The sequence below is a fragment of the Hemicordylus capensis genome, chromosome 15 (genome assembly GCF_027244095.1).
Source record: "Hemicordylus capensis ecotype Gifberg chromosome 15, rHemCap1.1.pri, whole genome shotgun sequence".
In the NCBI taxonomy this organism is placed as follows: Eukaryota; Metazoa; Chordata; class Lepidosauria; order Squamata; family Cordylidae; genus Hemicordylus; species Hemicordylus capensis.
In genome coordinates this window covers 5,126,670-5,147,813 of record NC_069671.1, presented here as the reverse complement: position 1 = coordinate 5,147,813, position 21,144 = coordinate 5,126,670, and the positions used below count along the sequence as shown (strand labels likewise).

At 45.2% G+C, this 21,144-nt stretch overlaps 1 protein-coding gene across 2 annotated transcripts in view; it reads left to right on the top strand.

The window, feature by feature from the left end:
* Positions 1-1,063: 1,063 nt before the first annotated feature.
* Positions 1,064-21,144, top strand: part of PPIL2 (peptidylprolyl isomerase like 2) — a 75,439-nt gene continuing 55,358 nt past the window's right edge. Inside the window, exons 1-6 of one of the 2 annotated variants that reach the window (XM_053279188.1) lie at positions 1,064-1,447; positions 2,798-3,009; positions 5,056-5,105; positions 6,917-6,962; positions 7,560-7,622; positions 9,665-9,716. In XM_053279188.1, coding sequence (XP_053135163.1) covers positions 2,978-3,009; positions 5,056-5,105; positions 6,917-6,962; positions 7,560-7,622; positions 9,665-9,716 — 243 coding nt within the window. In that variant the 5' untranslated portion in view covers positions 1,064-1,447; positions 2,798-2,977. The remainder of the gene's footprint in view (positions 1,448-2,797; positions 3,010-5,055; positions 5,106-6,916; positions 6,963-7,559; positions 7,623-9,664; positions 9,717-21,144) is intronic. The other variant, XM_053279189.1, reaches the window with a different exon arrangement.

Genomic DNA, 21,144 nt, shown 5'->3' with positions numbered 1-21,144 from the left:
TCTTCCGTTCTTCTAGTATCCTAGGATGCCATGCAGCCAGCCTTGAAAACCTGAAGTCGTTCTAAAGTATCTAGAGGCCCACTCACAAGTTATGTTCAATAAGTGTACAGTCTACACAGGTACAAATCTGTACAAAGGTGCAGTCATTCACATGTTATGTTGAACGCAGGTACAGAAGTACACTTCCTGGCTGAACCTTACATTTGAAGGGCCTGTATCCAGGTTCACTTAATATGAACACAGGTACAGTCATTCACACAAACACATGTATGAGAGTACAGATAATCTGTGCAGTTGTACAGCATAATGTCTGAATCGGGCTTTAAAGGTAAAGTGTGCTGTCGAGTCAATTTCGACTCTTGGTACCCACAGAGCCCTGTGGTTTTCTTTGGTAAAATACAGGAGGGGTTTACCATTGCTTCCTCCCACGCACTATGAGATGATGCATCTTCCTTTATCTCTGCTGCCCAATATAGGTGTTTCCCATAGTATGGGAAACACCAGCGGGGATTTGAACCAGCAATCTTCTGCTTGTTAGTCAAGCATTTCCCTGCTATGCCTCTTAAAGTGGCGAATTGGGCTTTAGGCTTACCTTAATGCTGACCAGCTCCTTATTAATCTAGAACTGCGATTTCGACTCCTCATTCACACTGCTTTTGTGAGATTTGGGTTATTTTAGCTTATTATAGCTTAGTTGGCTACCTTTCATCTCACAATCCCAAGGCAGTTTACAAATGCAGTGAACGCAATTAGCACTTAAAAGCACAGGGTTTTTTTAAAAAAACCTTTTAACAGCTTTGAGAACTTTTTTGGTTGAAAGTAGTATATAAACATTTGTAATGTAAAAAATAACAGATGATCAATTCTGTATCCATGTGCATAGAAAGAACAGTGGCTAAAAGGCCAGCAAGTGTAACCACTTGCCTCTTGTTAACTAGACCCAAAGCTCAGGTGAAGAATATCGCTTTTAAATAGCCTATGAAAGGTCAGCAGACCTTGCAGGTCTGAACTGGTTACAAGGAGTTCTGCTTTTGAGAGAAGATGGAGGCAAAATACTAAATTTACCTGAATCCAAGATGAGGTTTTCCTCCCACGGTTTTTGATATTAGAAATCAGGAGGTCATCTTAAATTCAGAGCCCTTCAAGTAAATAAAAGTATAACTTGTACTTAAATTACTTTTTAAGGGGGTCATCTTAAATTCAGCCATCTTTGATTTGAATAAATAGGGTAGGAGTTAAGTAGTTAGTTTCTATCACCTGTTAACATTTCACCATCCTTTATGGAACAGCAGAGCTACTGTTTTGTCCTCTCTTCCTTCAAACATATATCAAAAGGTCCATATCCTTTCTCAGAGCATCTTTTGCCGCTTTCAGCTCATGCTGAACTTCAGCTTTCCTGACATGCAGCACTGCTGAGCTCCACGTAATGTAGCCTAGCTGCAGAAAGGTAAGTCTAGAAAGGATACAGAAAATGCCACCTTCCCCCGCCCTTCTGGCAAGGCTTTTGTGCCTTTAAAGCTCTATGGCAGGCAGAAACCCAACAGGTGTGACTTTTCTTGCAATGTAGTTGCAGTGTTAGGGTAATATCAATGGCTTCATTTTAGCCAGGCAGATCGGTGTTCAAGGATGGAGGAACTTTGGCCAAAAATGCAGGGGCTACCCAAGTTCTAGGCATCTGTATGACGTTAAAAAGAAATGTGTACATCCTCTATCAAAGCAGGGAGGAGGCCCTAGTCTTTTGTAAATAATACCCCTAAAGGGCACAAAAGGTTATAAACACTGTAAACTGGGTAAAGAAGCACCTTTTCCGGTGAGGAAGAGCAACTGGTTCTGTTCAGCCCAGTACAGCAAGCATCCTTCTGAGGCTGTTGCTGGAGACATCTCCCTTGCACTGCTTTTTAAGATTGGGAGGCTCTTTGGGGCAGGGAACCACTTTCTCTTCCTTTTAGTAATGCAAGCCACTTTGGGAACATTTTTGTTGAAAGGCAAAATGGACCCTTTGGCCAAAGGTCAGCCTCACTAAGTGCCCCCCACCAACTGGGCCAAGGGGCAGCAGCTTAAAATGGCACGTCTATTCTCTTTTTAAAGTTTCATTTCATTTCATTTCATTTCTTTATTATTTCTCTATGTAAACCGCTTTGAACAATTTTGGAAAACAGTATATACATTTTGTTGTTTAGCAGGGGGAGAGCAACTGTCCCTATACACCACAGACCAGGCAGCATTTTTTATTTATTAATTTTTATTTATCTATATTTTTATGCCGCCTGATATGTATATCTCTAGGTGGCGTACAAAATTTAAAATATTTAAGTGTCACAAATCAAAATACATGGCAATAAAAACAATAGAATGGGATTATTAAAACAAGTTTTTAAAATTATTAAAATTCTAATTAATCCTTCCTAGTGGCTGTTGCTTTCTCCTGAGATGATGATAAAAATAAATAATAACTTATGATCATTATTCATTCCCTTTTGGGATAGGGAAGGAACCATTTTCTCATCCCTTTTTGCTATGTGAGCCGCTTTGAGGACTCTTCTTGCAAAAAGCAGTATATAAATAATTTTTTAAAAACCCTTTAGAACCAACAGCGCTTTGCAAACCTCGCATGCCTATTGCAGCTTCTAGCACGCCGCTTTCCTGCATACTGTAGCCGATTGAGGAACCCAAAGATCCTCTTTCTGGCGATTTCCCCCACCAGCACCCCTCAAATCCTCTCTCTTTGCCACGCTGTTGGGATGAATAAAAAAAAAACCCAACCCGGAACATTAAGTTAGTCTCTCCGGGTTTCTAGGGGGAACGTTATGAGCGAAGCACGATCCTCAGCCGGAAGTTCCTGGTCTCTTTGGGAAGCAAGCGCTTTCGACACCGGCTGTGCAGCGACTTTGCGGGGCGGCCCCTCTTTCGCCTCGGGTATCTGGAGGAGCCGCAGTTGTGGGGTTTTCTCAGCCGTGGGTGACCCAGCGCAGCCGCCATGGGGAAGAGGCAGCACCAGAAGGATAAAATGTGAGTTAAATGAGGGTCCCCAGAACCTCCTAGCCCCCCTGCCCCTGAGTGGCTTAGGAAAGTAGTGTGTTTTGGAGCCCTGGTATTCGGGGTTGTGCTGCTTTTGACCCCTTGAACCCCTATTTAAAAGAGCTCTTGTTGCTGCTGTTGCAGGGAATAAGGTGGTCAACCCAAAGGGCGGCTTCCTAGCCGGGAAGGCTTTCTTAAGGTTGCTGCCAGCCTGGGATAGAGGCTCCCCCGCCCCCAGGAGGACTCTGGACACCTCCAAGTCAGCCTGGAGGCTTCAGTGGCTTGATATTGGGAGGAAAGCTGGGAGGCAAAAACCCCAAGGAGCATTTGGCAATCCTCCTTGGCTAAGCAGGGTCCACCCTGGTTTGCTTTTGGATGGCAGACTATTTCTGCGAGCTTAGATCTTCCGCTTTTGGGGGGGGTGATGGGGCTGCTCTGGCAAGAGCATCTGCATGTTTGCAGGCAGAAGGGGAATGGGAGGAGAGCTGGTCTGGTTGCTAGCAAGCTTGAATGGTCCCCTTTGCTAAGCAGGGTCCACCCTGGTTTGCATGTGAATACAACAAATATTTATACACTGCTTTTCAACAACAACAACAAAAAGGTCCCCAAAGCGGTTTACATAGACATTCAATAAATGGATAAAAATGGCTCCCTGTCCCCAAAGGGATCATAATCTAAAAAAGAAACACGATAAGACACCACCGACCGCCACTGGAGGGATGCTGTGCAGGGGATGGATAGGGCCAGTTGCTCTCCCTGCTGCTAAATAGAATCTCCACTTTTAAAAGTGCTTCTTTGCTCAGTTAGCAGAGGATTTACCTGCTTGAATGGGTGGCTACATGTGTGAGCACCGTGAGAGATTCCCCTAAGGGATGGGGCCGCTCTGGGAGGAGAACCTACGTGCTTGCATGCAAAAGGTCCCAGGTTTCTTCCCAAGAAAGTCTGGAGGAGTCTCCTGCCTGTAACCTTGGAGAAGACTCTGCCAGGCTGTATAGGCAATATTGAGCTAGATGGACCAACAGTCTGACTCAGTATATGGCAGTTTCCAATGTTTCTACTCTTGTCTTTTTCTTTAAATTGCAAGTTTTATCAAGTTTTATCTAAGAAACTTAATTTCCCTGTTAGTTGTGTTCCCCTGATCAGTGTGAAAGACAAAACACTACCTTTCTGCTTGCAGGGAATAAAACCGAAATTACATTTCAGGTGGCTAAATTTTGTGCTGTGGCCATTACGATCAGACAAGATTTGTTTATAACTAATTGTTAGATTTGGAAGATCTTCGATTCGAGGTATAACAGTTCCTAATAGAGTCTGGTAATCTGTATAGCTGAGAGGTTTTTGTTTTTTCTTGAGTTGACAGCTGTGATTGTTTTTGTTATTTGTCTGTTATTGTTTCTGGTCATAGACCGGAGTAAACGGACTTGTCTCTTTCCTGTCTCTCTGGTAGCCCACTCCAGACTGGAAGAAACATGTTTGTTTGCATTTCTGTACTGCCAGTCAAACACTCATGGCAGTTTACAGCCAAAGATTAAAACAATAAACAGCCAAACCAGACAGCTAAAAACAATTAAAACTAAAACAAAGCGGTTAAAATTAACCACCGAAGCCAAATGCATCAACCAGCTTCTCTACCACTGAGCTATCTCCCCATCACCTGAGCACTGTAAGATATTTTCATTAGGAGATGGAGCCACTCTGAGAAGTTCCCTCCCTGGCAGCATCTCCAAGACAGGGCTGAGATAGATTCCTGCCTTCTACCTTGGAGAAGCTGCTGCCAGTCTGTGTAGACAATACTGAGCTAGATATACCAGTGGTCTGACTCAGTATATGGCAGCTTCCTATGTTCCTCCCTCCTTATGTACATGGTGGATTTCATTTGTCAGGGGCTGTGAGGCAGTTGTATTCCTCCTTGCGTAGAAGGATCTTGGTTGAAATGCTTGTTGGAGCCACTGCTCGCGTCATTGTTCTTGCCAAATAGAGAAACTCATGACTGCAGCTGGGTGTGTTATTTCCTAATTGTGTCTTTTCCCTCTTTAGGTACATAACATGTACAGAATATACGCATTTTTATGGAGGAAAGAAAGCAGGTATGTAATGGCACAGCGGGGAAATGACTTGCCTAGCAAGCCAGTGCTTGCCGGTTCGAATCCCCGCTGGTATGTTTCCCAGACTATGGGAAAAACCTATATCAGGCAACAGCGATATAGGGAGATGCTGAAAAGCATCAGCTCATACTGCGAGGGAAGAGGCAATGGTAAATCCTTCCTGTATTCTACCAAAAAAACCACACCAGGAGTCGACACCGACTCAACAGCACACTTTGCCTTTAACTTGGATCCACACAGTTGTTTTTGCAGCCAGAGTTCTTACACATTCATCACAATATCTTGTAGACCTATCAAGATGCTCTAACTTTGCATCCGTGCACAGGTGGAATATTCTTTTAGAAGTATGGACCCACAAGAAAATGTTGTAGCATATTCCTGATGTGTGTATATTACCTGAGCCTGTGCTTGAGGATGGTGAAGGTTTTTTAGGCACCTTTTCCCCCTCAGAAGCAGAAGGGGTTGTGACTTGTCTTGGAGGAGTATTCTTCAAGCTGAGGCATTTTCTGCTCTTTATGCTCAAGCCCTCCTTCCCTCACCCTTGCCACTGAGTTCCAATAGCTCCGCCCACCTGGTTGTCTGTTAACAGCCCCCTGAGTATGAAAACATTCCACTCCACAGAGTTACTTTGGAACAGTTGCTCCTTAGGTTTTTCCAGATTTCGTGAAATTGATGTATCTGCTGGTTACTCTTGAGTTATTTTGTACCTCCCTCTTGCCCACAGGTCCTCTGGTTATGTGTCCATAAGGACCAATTACAGGGGAGTAACAGTAGGAGAGAGGGCATGCCCTCCACTCTTACCTGTGGGCTTCCCAGAGGGATCTGGTGGGCCACTGTGTGAAACAGGATGCTGGACTAGGTAGTCTTTGAGCCTGATCCAGCAGGGCTGTTCTTATGTTCTTATGACCATAACATTATCTATTTATTTTGGAAATATATATTAGATCCTTTCTATGCCTGATTGGGTCCCATATATTCCTTTATTTTTGCCTCTTTCCTATCCATCTCTGTCATTTGCTTTGTTGCATTAAGTTTTGTTATCCATCCATGCACTTCCTTCTGATATCTTGTCAGATATCAATTCTGATTGAAGGGGGCAGCTGAGATCATTTAGGATAGTTCTGAGACTGGGGGTCATAAATGCCATTTGCATCCATTAAAAAGTCCACAGTGCTTCCTAAAAATATATCCTTGAGGGTCACAGGACCTTCAGGGACATATTTTTGGGAGGCACAGGAAGCTGTAGAGGGAACAACATTTGCAAGAATCATCCCTCTGCTATTACATAAATGGAACATTTTTCAATGTGTACAATGTTAGTCTGGGTGTCAGCCATCTAATTAAATAAACAAAATACTTGCTGGACGTTTTCAAGGGAGGCTGGATGTCCATTGGTCAGCGATGCCATAGCAGATTGCTGCACTGAGCTGGGAGTTAGCCCAGAAGACCTCTTCCAACTGTAGAATTCTATGACACACACCTAGTCAAAGTAGTATGAATCTTAAACTTCTTGCTGATTTAAAAAACCCACTAAAGAGCCCTCAGTTTTCCTGTGTGTTGACAGCTTTAAAGAGTGGCATATGCCCTCAGATTTTAGGATTATATCATTTTAAAACCTGAAATGTGGACAAACATGAGACTAAAATATCCTTTAAGTGTAAGTATTTTTTATCTACTTTAGACTGCATTTATTCTGTGATGGTTTTTTTAAAAATGTTTGTTACATTGCTCAGGATTTATAGGAAAACCTCCCATGTTGCATCTAAAATGTTATCTTCTTGCTTTTTGAACAGAAATTCCAAAGTCCAACTACAGACGTCTACCTTTTGATCACTGCAGGTGAGATCTTAAAAAATTCTAGATTGACATAAAGTCAGCCCAGCTGGATCAGGCCCAAGGAGGCCCATCTAGTCCAGCATTCTATTTCACACAGTGGCCCACCAGATGCCTCTGAGAAGCCTACAGGCAGGGGTTGAGGGCATGGCCTCTCTCCTGCCGTTGCTCCCCTGCAACTGGTACTCAGAGGCATCCTGCCTCTGAGGCTAGAGGTGGCTTATAGCCCTCCGACTAGTAGCCATTGATAGACCTCTCCTCCTTGAATTTGTCTAAGCCCCTCCAGGCATCCAGGCTGTTGGGTGTCACATCTTGTGGCAGAGGATTCCATAGGCTGATTATTTGTTCTGGGGGAAAGTACTTCCTTTTCAACTTTCTCCACACCATGCATGATTTTGTAGACCTCTATCATGTCTCCCCTTAGTCGTCATTTTTCTAAACTAAAAAGCCCCAAATTCTGGTACAGTATGTATATTCCGTCATACTTTCCATCATTTTGAGCTGATCATCTAATTGTGTGACTGGCTTGTTATTGGTGCTCGTCTCTTGGCGTTTAATATATATCTATTCTAAAACATTTTGGGTGTTTTTGTCTTTCGCTAGCTTATCTTTGCAGCCCTTTGAATATCCTGTTTGCACGCCGGAAGGAATGGTCTTTGACTTACTGTAAGTTACGGCCCTTCTCATTTTACTTCATTTCACAGGCACTGATTTTGTCAGTCGGCCAGTCAGAATTTGGGTCACATGTGAAACGGAAAGGAATGTAAAAGGAGTCGTTCACAGTCAGATCTCAGCCTTGTCGTCTGGACAGGCTTTCTGTCAAAAACAAGCAAGGCTTGGTGATGTATCCTGGTACAAATCTTTAACCTGGACTCAGTGCAGGGTTGAAGATTTGTTCTTCCAGCTGTTGTTAGACCACAGCTCCCATCTTCTTTAGCTACAGTGGCTGATACTGTATTTACCTGGATAAAAGACAACTGAATTTAAGACAATCCTTGTAAAAAAAACCCAACACTACTACTCTGTATTTAGGGATGTTCATGGAATGGGATTTGCTTTCCGTTCCAAACTCGAAACGGAACACAAATGCCTGGAACGTTCCATTGGAACCACCGGTCAAACTCAGAACATTTCGAGTGCTCCGAGCTCCATTTTGGAGGGATCTTTCCCCCTTGCTGATGGGTTTTGACACTGGCTTCCGGCTTTCAATCTCCCTGCTTCCAGGTTGGCTTGTTATCATACAAATCTAGCTGATTCACTCTTATCCAGGATCTGAAGCCAGTTTCGAGACCCTGATGAGTGAACAGTGTTAATGTCTGGGACCATAGCTCAGAGGCAGAGCGTCTCCTTGGATGAAGAAGGTCCCAGGTTCAACCCCTGGCAGCATCTCCAGGTCGGGCTGGGAGAGACTCCTGCTTGAAACCTTGGAGAGCTGCTGCCAATCAGTGCAGACAATACTGAGCCAGATGGACCAAGGGTCTGACTCGGCATGCAGCAGATTCTTTTGTTCCCACCCGGAGGGTCAGCTTTTTTAATGAATAGAGTTGTAACCTAGTGGCAGAGCCTCTGCTGTCTCTGTCTTTTTCTATATGGCTTAACTGTCACGCCTGCCCTCCCAGGCAGTGGGGTGAACCCAGCCTGCCTAACTTTACTGGGCATTTTAAAGCATAATTCATGATGCAGAAATGCCATAGCTGAGTGGTGGAACACCTGCAGACAATCCCAAGTTCAATCCCTGGCAGCATCTCCAGGTAGGGCTGGGAGAGATTCCTGCCTGATGCCTTGGAGAGCTGCTGCCAGTCTGTGCAGACAATACTGAGCTAAATGCACCAAGAGTCTGACTCAGTATAAAGCATCTTCCTGTATTTATGCAACAGTGGATGGGATGGCAAGGAGAGAGATCTTGTGATTCTGTCGCTTGCTCCAGTTTCCTTCCTTCCTTCCTCCCTTCCTCCCTCCCTTCCTTTTTACTTTGTTTTTACTTTGTTTTTACTTTGTTTTATATACTGCTTTTCATTAAAATAATTTCAGACTTTACAATATAGCTGAAGGGACTTTTAAAGCTTAACTTTACAATATAGCTAAAGGAATACACAATTAAAATACAAAAAGTAGAGCTATTAATATGAATCTAAAAATCTCTATTTAAATATTTTAAAACCTCTATAAAACAGTAATACATAAAGCACAGAGCAGCCACAGTAAAAACTAATATAAAAGCCTGGGTGAAGAGCCACATCTTTACTTGTTTTCTAAAAACCGTGGTGGAAGCTGAGGAGCGAGTGCCAGCCAGGAAAGCATTCCAAAGCCTGGGGGCCATGACCGAGAAGGCCCTGTCCCACATGCTCGACAGCCGAGCCTCTTTCACCGTCAGCATGCTGAGCAGAGCCTCCTCTGATGAGCTTGCCCAACGGGCAGTAACCCTTAGGAGCAGGCGGACCTTCAGATATCCAGGGCCCAAACCGTTAAGGGCTTTAAGAGTCAAAAACAGCACCTTGAATTGGACCCAGAACGGCTAATGGATTGGAAGTGCTAGATTTAAAAACATCTCTTTCTGGTGAGAGCTGAGCTTTGAACTCGAGATCGGCTAGCTCACGCTCCTTGCCACTGACCTGCATCAAAATGCAAATGGGATTTTGTGGGGTTTTTTAGAAGACTACGGATTTCTTGATTTGCTGTCTGACCCTTGACCTTTTTTGCTCTTTCAGTAATATTGTTCCTTGGTTAAAGAAATTTGGGACGAATCCAAGCACCGGGGAGGTAGGTGTCCTTTGTTTAATACGGGTTAGGTAATTTCAGGGTCTCTTCTCTGCGGTGTTCTCTCCGGATCTCTCATTTACTTCTGTTTGGCCCCATCTTGCCTTGACCAGGGTTCAGCTTTGAAAGGGAATGTGCGTGCACATGTATCTGTATGCCTATATGCCTTTTTGAGTTTTCACGCTTGCTTCTGCCAACATAAGAGCACCAACTCAGAGCTACTTGGATGTAGCCTGCCTCCGTTCAGGTCTCTGCCTATATGAGGGCTTGTCTGCAATGATTGCTGGCAATTACTGTCTACAATTAGGGCTTGTCTGCAACTATATTAGGGCTTGTCAGACAATTAAACTCGTCTGCTTTAACAGTTTCAAGAAACCCGACTGAATATGTACCCTGATCAGTATTCTCCACCAGGACTGTACTTGGCCTTTCTGTCATAATAGCTATTCAAAGTTTGTAACCGCAAACACATTCCCCCCCCGTTAGACTACTGTAATGGTGCATCCTGTAGAGCTGCCCTTGAAGACTGTTCAGAAATTTCAATTGGCTCAAAATGCAACCATGAAACTGTGAACTGGGATTAGGGATGTGCACGGAACCGGGTGGGGGTGGCTCGAGGGGGTTGGGGGTCTTGCTTTAAGGGTGGGGGAGGGTGCACTTACCCTTCCCCCTGCTTCCCCCCTCCAGCTCTCGGTTTTGGTAAAAGCCTTTAAAACCTTTCCTCCGCCGCCCTTAAAGCGAGACACACACACACACACCCCTTCAAACCTTGAACCCACCCAGTGTTCGAACCTGTTCGGAGGCCCATAAAAGTGGCTTGGAACAGGTTCGTGCACATCCCTAACTGGGATGCATCAACCTAGACACATGTGGCTACTAAAATAAAAGACACATGTGGCTACTCAAATAAAAGAATAAATGAAAACTGCACTAATAACCAGTTTGTTTCGAGGCACCAGTTAGAGTGTGCGTTTTGACATTTATATCCCTGAGCAGCTGGGGACCAGGATACTTAAAGGTGCCATCTTCTGCCCAATCTTTAAGATCAGCTTTAAGGTCCTTCTCTGGGTGCCCTTGTCTTCAGCAGTGAATTCTAGACCTTTTGAAAGTTCCTGTTCCAGCCCTTTGCCCAGTGAGGCATTTGGCAATGGGAAGAAAGCCTTCAGGCAACCGTGCCCCATCTCTGGATTACACACAAGTTCAGGATGTCCCGAGGCGGCTGCTGTTGGGTGCTGTTGTCTTACTGGTGTTACTGATTGCTGCTTTTCCCGATTGTTGCTGTGGCTTATTTTCTCTGAGATAGTTGGGCTCGATTCTTGTGTTTTATGACGGTTTGCCCCTTTGAGGAAAGTAGATCCAGTAATACTCAAAATGAATAATTTTTTAAAATCCCAAAGTGCACTCGGTGCTCTCTCCAGCACACATTTAGGAGCGGAGGGGAGAGGTCCCATGCCAAATTTTTGTCAGAGTTTGGAACCAATGCCCATTTAGCCTCCATCTTGGATTTTAAGATTGACCTTGCCTCTGTGGGCATTATGAAAGCAAGCTCACCAACCTATGGTATGGACCTGAATCCAAGACTAAGTTCTTTCAAAGTGCTTTTATGTTAGAATCTAAGGGTCATCTTAAATTCAGAGTGCTGTTATCCCCTGCCAACTGAGCAAAAAGGCACCTTGTTAAAGTGGCGATTCTCTTTATTGAGCAGGGGATGAGCAACTGGCCCTATCCGTCCCCAGCACAGCATCCCTCCAGTGGCTGTTGCTGGTGTCTACCTTATGTTCCTTTTTTAGATTGTGAACCCTTTGAGGACATGGAGCCATTTTATTGGTTTGTTTTATAACTATGTATACATATAATATTGGGAACTTTTGTTGAAAGGCAGTATATAAATATTTGTCATAATCATATGCTGTTCCTTAAGGTATAATTTATGTTTAACCTCTATTTTTTTTGCGGGGGGGGGGGCATCTTAAATTCAGTGCCGCCTTCTATTCGGGTAAATATGGGTAACTCTTTTTTTGACTGTCCTGCAGCATATAAAGAGTCAGCTGTAGAGAGCTAGGAAACAGATGGTTAGTATAATTAGATTTCCCTCTTGGCGTAATTGTGTGCCTTGCATTACAAAAATATTGTTGCTTATATATGCAGAGGAGAGCAGAGCTGGTCTTGTGGTAGCAAGCATGACTTGTCCCCTTAGCTAAGCAGGGTCTGCCCTGGTTGCATATGAATGGGAGACTAGAAGTGTGAGCACTGGAAGAAATTCCCCTGGGGATGGAGCCGCTCTGGGAAGGGCAGTAGGTTTCAAGTTCCCTCCCTGGCAGCATCTCCAAGACAGGGCTGAGAGAGATTCCTGCCTGCAACCTTGGAGAAGCTGCTGCCTGTCTGGGTAGACAATACTGAGCTAGATGGACCGATGGTCTGACTCAGTATATGGCAGCTTCCTATGTTCCTATGCCATCCCTCCTCCCTGCTCTAAATGTGTTTCTTTTGGGTATTACATTCTGGTCAACAAAGGGTTGATTTTCATTTTATGGCCATGTTCACATGGAAGTTGGAAATGTTTCCAGTCGCCCAACCTTGATCTTGTAAAACTCTACATATTCTGTCTTGCTGGTTGTGGGAGTTTCATTGCATTTTAAGTTTAGTGCCTTGTAAGCATCTTCTGGAATAAGTGGATTGCCAAGTTTAGTGTTATGTTCTTCTGCTAAAGTTGGGATTTTCAATTTCGCAGGAAGCCTTCTTAATCCTTCTCTTAGTATCCCGATCAGTTTTATACACCTCAAAGTAATATTTCCGTCTTCTACTAAAGCAACCTATATCCTCTTCCCTGTTTTTATAGACAGTCGAGGTTTGTGTTTTGGAATCTCATTCTATCTTGCTTCTCTCTAGAATCAAATCATAGTATTTTCAGAACATAGGTGCTATACAATAAACATACAACAATTTCAACATAATTTCTCCTTTCAGCTTTTTCTCACTTATGCTTTCTTTGTGGTATTCCTGATCAGACTGCTCTTTATTCTTTTCCTCTCCCCCGTTCTCTCGCCCACCTCCACTATGCATCAAGACTTCAGAAATTGTTTCTCAGACGTTAATAGTACTCAATTCTATATCCCCCTGTTGCACCTTCAGAGACAGAAATAATGTCTTTCTTTTCTCCACATTTTCTTGATTGCTTGTAATAAAGTGGTGCTGAATCTGCAATTACCTGGATGCAACCTGAGATTTTTTTTCCCCTGCTAGGCACAAAGTAACCTAATCAACCTGCAAATAGCTTCCCAAATCATTATCTAACATACTTCAGACAGGCTCTTTAACGGCAACATGTTTTTCTTTCCGTAAATCCTGCTGGTTTACCTTTTTCATATATCAAGTCCAAGGAAGAATTCTTGTCGAAAGCTACCTCAGCGGGGTTTTCCTTATTTATTTATTTTGTCACAGGTATGAGAGTGTGTTCCCTTGGACCAGCTGCCTCATCTATTAGAAAATCTGGACTTGTGGTGTGAACTGTCCCCTTTGCTAAGCAGGGTCTGCCCCGGTTTACATTTGAATGGGAGACTACATATGTGAACTTTCTTTCCCTCAGTGGGGACGTTCTGGGAAGAGCACCTGCATACTTTGATGCAGAAGGTCCCAAGTTCTGTCCCTGGCGTGGATTGTCCCCTTTGCTAAGCAGGGTCCACCCTGGTTTGCATTTGAATGGGAGAATACGTTTGTGAGCAGCATAAGATCTTCCTCTTAGTGGGGACATTCTGGGAAGAGCACCTGCATCCTTGCATGCAGAATGTTCCGAGCTGCTCCCGTTGACATCTCCACACAACCAAGTCTGAGAGAGACACCCACCTGCAACCTTGGAGAAGCCGCTGCCAGTCTGGGTAGACAGTACTGAGCTAGATGGACCAATGGTCTGACTCAGTATAAGGCAGCTTCCTATGTTCCTGTTTTTTTGTCTCTCCCACCACAGCTGCTTTCTATATCCCCCCACCCCACCCAAGTCAATAGCTGTTAGTGCCCGAGTTCCCAGCCTTTTTAAAACAAGGGTTTATTGCAAACCTTCAGCTCAGGTACTCCACAGAGATTTTTTACTGTGTGTGCGCTAAATATATGGGATGAGCACAGTTGTAAAGCGATTATATTGTCTTCCTGGCTGAAATAAGTAGGCGGGCCAACCAAGGTGGTTGGTACCATCTTAGGGGAAGAAACTTCATTGTGATTTTTGACAAGGTCTTGCACCCCTAGAGATGGACAAGGGGTGAAAGCATAGCAACTCGGCGTGTGATGCTGTTATTGTCCTGACCATCGGGCCTGCAGAGGACACACCTGCGATGGTGTTTTAAAAACTTCTAAAAGGTCCCCAAACACAAAAAGTACAATTTGTATTTTAAAATTTTATTGATGCGATCTGAGGAATGGAAATGACAATTGGCAGGAATGTCCTCCAAAGAGATTACTCCATGAAGAAATGGTACAGCAATTTGTTCCTTGTTACCTTGAGCTTGCCACCTAATGGCGCAGCGGGGAAGTAACTTGCCTAGGGAGCAAGAGGTTGCAGGTTCGAATCCCCGCTGATGAGTTTCCCAGACTATGGGAAAACACCTGTATCGGGCAGCAGCAATATAGGAAGATGCTGGAAGGCATCATCTCATACTACGCAGGAGGCGGCAATGGTCAACCCCTCCTGTATTCTACCAAAGACAACCACGGGGCTCTGTGGGCACCACGAGTCAACACCGACTCGAGGGCACACTTTAACTTACAAAGGCAAGAGTAACCCCTTAAGTGACGCAGCGGGGAAATGCTTGACTAACAAGTAGAAGGTTGCCGGTTTGAATCCCTGCTGGTATGTTTCTCAGACTATGGGAAACCCCTATATTGGGCAGCAGCGATAAAGGAAGATGCTGAAAGGCATCCTCTCATACTGCGTGGGAGATGGCAATGGGAAACCTCTCCTGTATTCTACCAAAGACAACCACAGGGCTCTGTAGTCGCCAGGAGTCGACACCAGCTTGATGGCACATCTTTAGTTTACCCTGACCTTAATTAAGCCTTTGCTGTAATTTTACCCTAATTAATTGGGGGTAAGGATAAAGAAGTGGTGATAATGCCCAGAAAACTCTGAGTGTGACAATATATCTCCTGTGTTCCATCTTTAGGGGTGGTGGACATTACTAAAAATCACTCTGAGCATTCCCCCCCCCCCCGATATGGTACTGATGGTGCTTCATGGAGTATAAAACTGCCAATACTATTACTGTGTTTTTAGACACTAGGTGGCAGCCACAGTATAAGTGATCAGGGGGTTTATAGGTGTGTTGGTCTCAGACAAAGAGGGAGACACAGGGCTTTCGTAAATGTGATGTTCTTTTTGCAAATGCTTTCTGGCTCAAGGATTTGACCTTTACTGGAGTTGCCAGAAAAGGTGTCTGAATAGGGGTGTTGGATTTCTCTCTGTCCCTGCCCATGATCTTTCTGGGTAAAGTTTGCTTTGTTGAGAACACTTAATATCCTGCCAAAAATCCTAAGCAGCCAACAGACACACAATCTTAACCGATCCAAGTAAAATATAATATCAGACGTCTAAATAGACATCTAAATGTAATTTCAGATGTCATTGTATTCCATGGAGTAACATGCAAACTCATTACAGTTCATATAATGGATTAATCACTCACCTTTTAACTCATTAACTAGAGCCCTTTAATGTCAGCCTTGTATTTATAGCAATTGTTCAGGAAAAGGCATCTCTGGGAAATGCTGTATCCGTGCAAAAGGTTCTTATTGTTTTGTTTTTGAGTGAACTTTATACAAGCTTTTTCCTCAAGCACACACCAGGATCGCATTTATTTACGACAGTTTTATATACACCCTTTCTGCCAAAGCACTCAAGGCAGTTTAAAGTAATGGCTTATAAACGAAGAGACGTGATACAAAAGAGAAAACAGGAATATGGGTTGAAGCAGAAAATCAACAAATCTGAAGACAGACTCTTTCAAACTTTAACATGAGCTAGGTTCAGATATCACGTGAAACCACAGTTTATTTTAACTAAGGTTTCTGTAACAAACCTGGATAGGCACCATAAAGAATTGCCCGATCTTGGCGTGTTCTGACATAGCCTGTTTTGTTCAGGTCCTGACGTTCTGTAAACTAGGCTTGCCTCTCTTTATGTCAGGGTCCCACTAGGGCAGAGCTTCTGAAACATGCTGAGATTAGACCACTCTTGCCGGTTCAGACAACCCATGAGAACCACAGTTAGGAGAAACCAAACAGCTTCACATCTAGTCCAGCATCCTGTTTCACACAGTGGCCCATCAGATGCCTCTGAGAAGCCCACATGTGAGAGGTGAAGGCATCCCCTCTCTTCTGCTGTTGCTCCCCTGCAACCGATGTTCAGACTGACTCTTGTCATGAACCTCAAACCTGACGCCAAGGAGTCTCAGGATGAAGGGGTCATGAACTCCAAGCCTGAAACAGGTGACCCACAAGATGAGCGAGGTTCAGGGGGTCCCCGTCAGAAACTCCTGTATCTGATGACCTCCTCTAGTGGGATGGGGAGGAGAGTCGAGTCGGACTTGTGGTAGCAAGCAAGAATTGTCCCCTTTGCTAAGCAGGATCCACCCGGGTTTGCATTTGAATGAGAGACTACGTGGGAGCATGTATGAAACAATACATAAATAAATACAAATTAAACAAGTTAAAAGATCAAGATGGACTCGTCTGGTGGCTACTCCGGGACGGGCCTTCTCCATTGCTGCCCCCAGGCTTTGGAACACACTTCCTGCTGAAATAAGAGCCTCCCCATCCCTTACAACTTCTAAAAGGGCAGTCAAGACGCATTTGTTCACTCAGACTTTTAATTAGAGATTGTTTTAATTGTGTTTTAATAGCTTTAACTTTTTAAATTTTAATTGCTGAAATATGTTAATCTTTTTATTGGTTGTTTTTATTGTCTTGTAAACTGCCCAGAGAACTTGCATTTTGGGCGGTATAAAAATATGCTAAATAAATAAATAAATAGTAAAACCACATTTTAAAGGCTACACATTTTAAAAGTTACAAGTAAAAAAGCTAAAAGCGAAGAACTAGGAAACCTACCAGATGGAAAGAGTGGATAAAACATTAAAAAGCCTAACTAAAAAGATTTTTTTAAAAAAACCGTGAGGGAGGGAGCATTGCAAAGCTCTCCCAGGATGGTGTTCCAAAGCTGAGGGGCCACAACCGAAAAGGCCTCGTCTCTAGTCCCTGCCAACTGGATCTCCGTTAGGGGCCCTGAGCAAGGCCTGAGTTGCGAATGGAGGGCCCTGGCAGTCCCAATTCCTATTCCATGACAGCAAACCTCTGAAAACTCCCTCTTGCAAAGTTACATGGGGCACCCAAGAACAGCTGTGCAGAAGGAATTTGCGTTGTATTGTGGTGTGTTTGGCACAAGCCTGGCTCGTTCTCTGAAACAATTGCCATGCCTGTCAGCTGTTTGTGGGAGCCAGGATTTGCGTCCACAAAGAGCCTGCAGCCCAGTAGAGTAAATCGGACAATGCAGCAAGAGTCATCCACGCTGCAGTTCCATGAATAGCTGGCCGTTTTTCAAGTAGGGAGCCTTTTTGTCTAGGCGCTCCTGCTGTCTCTGCCGACACGATTCTGCCACCCATTGGCTCCGCTTAAAAAATGTGTTTGGGAACGCAATTCATCCCCAAACGTGTCTGCATAACATGAGATCAGGCTGCTAGACTTGCCTCCCCAGATCTTATAGAACAATTTTAAAAAGAGATGTCTAGCTACTGTTTCACTTGGTTCTTGACAAATCCCAGGTGCCAGGGAGCCATGGCACCTAGAGATTTAACCATGGCTCCTAGACTAGATCGTTCAGAAGCACCGATTTTAATAAAATCTTTATTTGCCCCGAGTGGCCCTTTTCCTGTTCTCGGGATGTGTCTTGTAACACCACTGCCTACTGGTGAGCGTTCCTTCACTGGAGGTCTCCAGACAGAGGCTGGATGATCATTTCTCAGGGATGCTGTTAGCAGCTGGTCTTGTGGAAGCAAGCATGAGTTGTCCCCTTTGCTAAGCAGGGTCTGCCTTGGTTTGCATTTGAAGGGGAGACTACATGTGTAGCACTGGAAGAGATTCCACTTAGGGGATAGGGCTGCTCTGGGAAGAGCAGAAAGTTCCAAGTTCCTTCCCTGGCATCTCCAAGAAAGGGCTGAGAGAGACTCCTGTCTGTCACCTTGGAGAAGCCGTTGCCAGTTGGGGCCAACAATCCTGAACTAGATGGCTCGATGTCCTGATTCAGTAGAAAGCAGCTTCCTGCAGTCCTATGCTTTGTATGCCGAAGTTCCTAGCTCCAATCCCCGGCATCTCCAACTCGTGCTGGAAAAAAAGACCCTTGTCTGAAACGCCAGAGGGATGCTGCCAGTCTGGGCTGGCAATACTGAGCTAGATGGACCGACTCGGTATATGGCAACTTCTGATGCCCCTATGTAGGTTTCCTGCGGAGGGCTGAATCATAAGACCTCCAAGCTCCATCCTGCATTCCTGTCCGGCAGGTTGAAGATGTTTTTGTCTTATCCGCAGCGTATTAACCAGATGCCGCTCACACTTAAAATGCACCTTGGGGGCGACGCGATGGTTGCCACATGCTTAATGGGATGCTCTCCCTTCCTTCCTGTGGCTTTCCTGGCATGTTTTTCCCATCAGCTCCTGCTGTCGGGAGAGGATGCTGATCTCACAGAGCGGGGAACAGTAGCCCAGTGATTCACTGACCGGTTCGACTTCCTCTTGGATTCCTCCAGGGTGGTTCCAAAGAATGGAGTCATATCCCTTCCTTGGGCTGTTGAGCTCAGCCGGCGATGCGGTGGTTTGTGGGAAAGTAGCCCCTTTTCTTGTCTCCTCCACCCCGGCCGCGACACCAGACCCTTTATGGGTTTTGTCTGACTTCCTTCATGGTTGGCCTGTCTGCATCAGCGCCGTAACTGACAACTCAGCCCTTGAGAATGAATGGTTTTAAACAGGTGGTTTGCAGCTTCTCTCTTGCTCTCGCTCGTGAATTTGGCAGCGGCTGCTTCTGCGAAAGGCTAGCATTTCCACCCACCGCGTTGTCGTGACTTCGGCTGATCCTTGTTGAGGTCACTGAGTTTTATTTTGATGGGAGTGGAATTATAATATTATGCCTCTCGTGTAGCAGGGAGGGTGATTCTCCTGCTCAGCTCTGGGATACGGAATTGGAGTTGCATTTTCCTGGTTTTTATGCACGGGGAAAGGTTTCATGTAGTCTTAGAAACACAAGAACAGCCCTGCTGGATCAGGCCCAAGGCTGGTCTAGTCCAGCATCATAGGAACATAGGAAGCTGCCATATACGGAGTCAGACCATTGGTCTATCTAGCTCAGGATTGTCTACCCAGACTGGCAGCAGCTTCTCCAAGGTTGCAAGCAGGAGTCTCTCTCAGCCCTATCTTGGAGATGCTGCCAGGGAGGGAACTTGGAACCTAGATGCTCTTCCCAGAGCGGCTCCATCCCCTGAGGGGAATCTCTTCCAGTGTTCACACATCAAGTCTCCCATTCAGATGCAACCAGGGCAGATCCTGCTTAGCTATGGGGACAAGTCATGCTTGCTACCACCAGACCAGCTCTCCTCTCATCCTGTTTCCCATAGTGGCCCACCAGATGCCTCTGAGAATAGGCAAGAGGTGAGGGTCTGCCTTCTCTCCTGCTGCTGGTATTGAAAGGCATCCTGCCTCTGAGGCTGGAGGTGGCCCACAGCCACCAGGCTACTAGCCATTGATAGACACTGGGATATGGGGATTGAGGAGGTGGGAGTCCTCTCTTCTTGCTCAGAAAGGGTCCCTGCTGCTTCCTGCTTTCTTAAAAATGACAGTGGCACGGAGACGTTTGGTGAAGAGGTCTGTGTGATGCTGTGCGTCCTGCTCGCCAGAGGGCTGAGGGAAGTCTCCGCTGGCGAGCTGGCGGTGGGGTGGGGTGGGGCTGGATCCCTGGACATGGGGCTTGATGTGAAAGTAGCTGGAACTACAGTCCCCAAGGAAAAGAACTGGAGCAAAGTGACCAGAGGTCGTGGTGTGTGAGCTGTGATTGTGTGGTGGTGGTGGGGACATGATAGAGGTGTGTAAAATTATGTATGGAGTTGAGAGAGTGGGCAGTGGGGAAACAACCTGCCTAGAGAGCAGGAGGCTGTGGGTTCGAATCCGCGCTGGTGTGTTCCCCAGAATATGGGAAACTCCTATATCGGGCAGCAGCGATATAGGAAGATGCTGAAAGGCATCATCTCACCCTGCGCAGGAGGAGGCAATGGTCAACCCCTCCTCTATTCTACCAAAGACAACCATAGGACTCTGTGGTCACCAGGAGCCGACATCGACTCGACGGCATGCTTTAGAGAGAGTGGAAAGAGATAAATGCTTCTCCCTCTTTCACAACACCAGGACCAGGGATCATCCCATGAAACTGAAGTTTGTATAATTTAGGACCGACAAGAGGAAGTACTTCTTCACACAGCGCATAATTAGCTTATGGATTTCTCTGCCACAAGATGTCGTGATGGCCACTAGCTTGGATGGTTTTAAAAGGCACTTAGACAAAGTCATGGGATAGGTCTGTCAATGGCTACTAGTCTGGTGGCTATGGGCCACCTCCAGCCGCAGAGTTATGATGCCACTAAATACCAGGGGAGCAACGGCAGGAGAGAGATGGGCATGCCTTCACCCCCTGCCTGTGGGCTTCTCGGAGGCATCTGGTGGGCCACTGTGGGAAACAGGATGCTGGGCTAGATGGGCCTCCTTGGGCCTGATCCAGCAAGGATGTTCTTATGGATGACTTGCTATTTATTTACTTGCTATATTTATATCCTGCACTTCCTCCAAGGAGGCCAGAGTGATGTAGATGGTTTTATTTTATCTTCCCAGCAACCCTGTGAGGTAGATCAGGCTAACTGGCCCAGAGTCACCCAGGGAGTTTCAGGGCTGAACAGGAATTTGAACTCAGGTTTCCCTTGTACTAGTCAACACTCTAACCACTAAACCACATTTTGTCCATTCTGCTCACTGTTGTGGCCCAGATCTCTTACCTTGAGCAGTAGCAGGCAAAGATGTAGGTTTCAGAAAATTCTGAACGGGGGGGGGGGAATTTCGGTGTGATTTTTCCCCATTTGCTTGACATCTGCGTCAAATTTCTCAGAAAATATGACTCTGCAAGTTTTCCAGATGTCCTAAACAGACTGTGACCTCTGATCTGATGTGGCATGTTGTTTGATCTATACTTTTAGTAAGAAAACCCCACCACATTCCTTTTCCGTGCTATATCTCCAAATTTTTCACCAGTAGCTGAACTGAAATATTGGATTATGGGGTGATCAATAAAGACACGTAATGTGGTTTAAACGTTCTGCTGAAACAAATTCAAAGCTTTATGTGGAAATACATTTAA